Genomic DNA, 4,040 nt, shown 5'->3' with positions numbered 1-4,040 from the left:
AGCCCTCCCAGCCCTCCCAGCCCTCCCAGCCCTCCCAGCCCTCCCAGCCCTCCCAGCCCTCCCAGCCCTCCCAGCCCTCCCAGCCCTCCCAGCCCTCCCAGCCCTCCCAGCCCTCCCAGCCCTCCCAGCCCTCCCAGCCCTCCCAGCCCTCCCAGCCCTCCCAGCCCTCCCAGCCCTCCCAGCCCTCCCAGCCCTCCCAGCCCTCCCAGCCACCCACCGGCGCGTACGGCGCCTCGTACACCAGCACGCCGTCCGCTCGCTCCACGGGCAGCCGCGGCAGGATGGCGGAGGCCACCACGTGGCCGGCCGGCAGCCAGGCGGGGTGAGCCGTGGCTGCGGCTGCGGTGGCCCCAGGCCGCCCGCTGCTGCCTGCCAGCGGCCCATCCGGCGCCGGCAGCTGCCCCACAGGCTGCACCTGCATCTGCTCGTGCCGCGTGTGCTTGTGCACCTGCGCCTGCGCCGGTTGCTGCGACTCCTGCTTCTTTTGCTGCTGCTTCGCCCGCGATAGCAGCGCCGCCGGCGGCGCCTCCAGCGGCCGCGGCTCGGGGGCGGCAAGCGGCCGCCATGCCGCGGGCGGAGACGCAGCAGCAGCAATCTCCGCAGCTCCGGCGGTGGCGGCACCGGCGGCTCCGGTAGCTGCGGCTGCGGTGGCTGTGTGGCTGTCAAGCCTGCGGCGCTTAGCAGCTGGCTGGGGCTGCTGCTGCGGCTGCTGCTGCTGCTGCTCTTCCTGTTCTCCCAAATGCCTCCCCGGCTGATGCGCCACTGCCACCGCCGCAGCCCCAGCCGGCGGCTCCGTACCGCCTTCTTGGCTACCCCGCCCTGATACTTCCCCTCTCCCGCCCTCCTCGACTTCCTCATCCTCAGAAGACATGCTCTCGTCCTCCTCAAACGGTGCGGGTGGCGGCTGCTGCTGCTGCTGGTGGTGGTGCGACGGGCCCTCCTCGCCAATGACCTCTGGACGAGGCTGCTGCCCCGCTGCCGCCCCGGCAGCCACCGTAACTTCAGCCCCAGCATCCAGCCGCTCCTCCTCGTCCTCCTCCTCCGCCGCTTCCTCCTCCTCGGCCTCCTCGTCCTCGTCCTTCTCGCCATCCTCTTCCTTATCCTCAATTTTATCGCCTGCGCCATGGTCCACTGGCAGTAGCGGCTCGAGCGCGGACGGGCGATTTGCTCCTGCTGCTGTCGCCTCTGCCCCTGCACGGGCTGCTGCATCATCCGCCTCTGCCGCAGCCACTGCCGGATGCCGTGCCTGGGCCGGCTGTTGCGCGCCGCCCTGCAGCTCGACGTCGCCTCGGCCGCCACTGCTGCTGGGCGCGCCATCATCCGACCTGACCGCCGCCGCTACCGCCGACGCCGCCACCGGCGCCACCGGTCGCGGCGGAGCAGCCTCCGCGGCTGGTGTCATCAGATCCGAGACAGGGGCTAGACCGGGCGCCGTCGCGGAGGGTGCTGCTGAAGGCCCTGTCCCGCCGTTGCCGCCGTGACCCCCGCCCTCCGCGTCAGGCGCGTCAGCCGCGTCAGCCGGTGCAGACTGCCGCTGCCCCTGCCCGCTCGCCTGTCCCGGCTGCTGCTGCTGCTGCTGCCCCTGTCCCGGCTGCCCCTGCTGCTGCCCCTGTCGCTGCTGGTGCTCCAGTACTGCGCGCGCCTCGGCCTCTGCAACCTGCTGCGCGGCCTTGACTGCGGCGAACGGCTGCGCGTTGCGGTGGCCGCACACCTGCATGCAACGCCAATACGAGCACCGTACTGCTCATGACCAGGGTAGGGCCAGGCCAGGCGCAGCCTGGCGCAGTCGGGCCTAGGAGCAGTCAGGCAGGCTGTAAGGGCAAGGCAACCTACCCGTGTGTGCGATGGCTTCCCCACTGTGCCCCGGCACTTATGCCGCAGTCGCGCCCCAGCGACGCCACATCATATAATACACGACACGACGAAACGCCACGCGTTGCCATCCGGACCAAGCCTTGCACTGCGTGCCTTGCGCCCGGTCCTTCCTCCGCACCCTGCACCCCGCACCTTACACACGCGCACCACAGCTACCACATTGCCGGCCCGGCCCGCCGGCCCGCCGCCCCCGCCCAGCCCGCCGCCCGCCGCGGCCGCCGCCATCGTGGCGCGGCGTTTTCTGCGCTGGCTTAGCTCTACGCACTCAACCCTGTGGGTTGGAACAGAAGTAAAAGGAGTTCAGGTTCGGGCCTGACACGTTGCTGCCAAACGGGCGCCACTACCCGTCAGCGCCGTGACCAAGGTCTGGAGTGCACAGGCCACCTAGGTGCGCATGCTATCCTAGTTCATCGCACCACGCTTTTGCCCCGCGTCTCCATCGAAGGCAAAGTCCCAGGCCGCCCTTAAGCCAGTTGCACCGACGTCGTGAATGGTGGTCGGCTCACCCGGCGCAGGAGGCGGGGGACAGGAACACGCCGCAGCCCTCGCAGTGCAGCAGCGCGCTCCGGCGCGGCACTACGGCCCCCTGAGCATCAGCAGCCTGCACACGCATGCAAAACAGTGGTCCACATGAAAGAAACAGGTCGATTCGGCGGCTGACATGGGTCCGGGAAGCGCTATCAATGCATACAATGAGCGCTGTCGGCATATTTAGGGCTGACATGTCACTTAATACATACCAACGCCCTTGTATGCATAGAAGCTGCAGGGCACGCATCGCACGATTTGCCCTCACCTTCAGAGCCTGCGCTCCAAAGTAAGCTGCATCGTCCAAATGACCTTCATTGGTCAATAGTTGCGATACTTGAGAAAGATAGGTGAATCGTGCAGTCTGGGGCAAGGTCACTGCTTCTTTGCGCGTTGGGTGTCTGAGTGGCTTTGGTGCCATTTCAACTCATTCTTCGCAATGCCAATTGCTTGCTTAAAATTGATTCGCAAGCCCGGACACGCCCAAACGGCAAAAACCGGTGCCCATGCAGCCGATCCGGCGCATCAGAGAAAACCTGGCAAGCTGATTTGCTGTACCCTAGCATGATTGGAGTCGTTGCCGCCAAAATACTGCATGTATGAACAACTGGCCTCCTTCCGACTAGCAAGTGACGAAACGCGTGTTCTATGAATTAGCTCAGCTCATCGTCACCATCCGGCCCACTAAGCCAGTGGACAGCAAACCCACTGGGCCAGTGGGCTTTGGTTGTCATATAACCACGTAACATAACAATCAACTATACTAATGCTAAATTACAGTATTGTCACTCCAGGCCGGTGCGACAGCTGGCCCCGACAACATTCCGGGGACATCTCGCGGGCAGTGCAGCTCGCTGGCACCAGATACAGGGCAGCTGTCGATGCAGTTGATATACATAAGCATCGTTATGTATTGTTTGCAGCTTTGGGGATGCTATGGCAGCTCAACTTTTGCGGGGACCCCGATCACTAGCGCTTGGGCGGTGGCCCTTGGTGCGAGCGGTGCTTTCCTCGCTGCCAGCGAAACGTAATGGGTATTGCCGTGGGAGGCAGATGCGCGGGGGTGGGCGGCAGGGCGGCAGGCCGGCGGGAGGCAAAGCTGGGGGGTGGGAGGGGGTAGCGACCAGACAGCAGGGGGAGCAGCGACTCTGAACGGGGGCACGCCAACCCTCCTCGGCAGGCTCAATTGATGCTGCAGCTCTCACTTGGGAGTGTTCGCTTGCAGTTGGGGGACGATACCGGGCACACGAAAAGCTACGTCGGGGTCAATGCGGGGCGAGCCATGCGAGCGTGGGGCAGGGGGTGGGGAGCGACGTGTGCGGCCCCAGACACCCCCCCTGCCCAGGCAATGCCGCCCGCCCAGCCTGCACCACATTTGGTGGACTCCAGCCATACTGCACACGCCCAGTGCTGTACGGAGCATGAGAAGGACCGTGGTGGATTGGATGCACCGTGCTCTGGCTGGGTGGGATCATTCGAGCGTGGGGCAGGGGGTGGGGAGCGAGCGTGTGCGGCTCCAGCCACCGCCCTGCCCAGGCAATGCCGCCCGCCCAGCCTGCACCACATTTGGTGGACTCTAGCCATACTGCACACACCCAGTGCTGTACGAAGCACGCCCTGCCCCACGCTCGAATGAT

General features: G+C 66.0%; 1 protein-coding gene across 1 annotated transcript in view; it reads right to left on the bottom strand.

Moving 5' to 3' along the window:
- Positions 1-3,135, bottom strand: part of CHLRE_09g405701v5 (uncharacterized protein) — a 5,635-nt gene extending 2,500 nt beyond the window's left edge. The window contains exons 1-4 of the mRNA XM_043066163.1: positions 2,672-3,135; positions 2,382-2,476; positions 2,008-2,146; positions 218-1,711 (exon numbers count right to left, since the gene is read on the bottom strand). Of these exons, the coding sequence (XP_042921459.1) occupies positions 218-1,711; positions 2,008-2,146; positions 2,382-2,476; positions 2,672-2,824 (1,881 nt within the window). The 5' untranslated portion in view covers positions 2,825-3,135. The remainder of the gene's footprint in view (positions 1-217; positions 1,712-2,007; positions 2,147-2,381; positions 2,477-2,671) is intronic.
- Between the last annotated feature and the right edge of the window lie 905 nt (positions 3,136-4,040).

The sequence above is a fragment of the Chlamydomonas reinhardtii genome, chromosome 9 (assembly GCF_000002595.2).
Source record: "Chlamydomonas reinhardtii strain CC-503 cw92 mt+ chromosome 9, whole genome shotgun sequence".
NCBI classification, from domain to species: Eukaryota; Viridiplantae; Chlorophyta; class Chlorophyceae; order Chlamydomonadales; family Chlamydomonadaceae; genus Chlamydomonas; species Chlamydomonas reinhardtii.
This window is presented reverse-complemented; position numbering and strand designations above follow the sequence as displayed.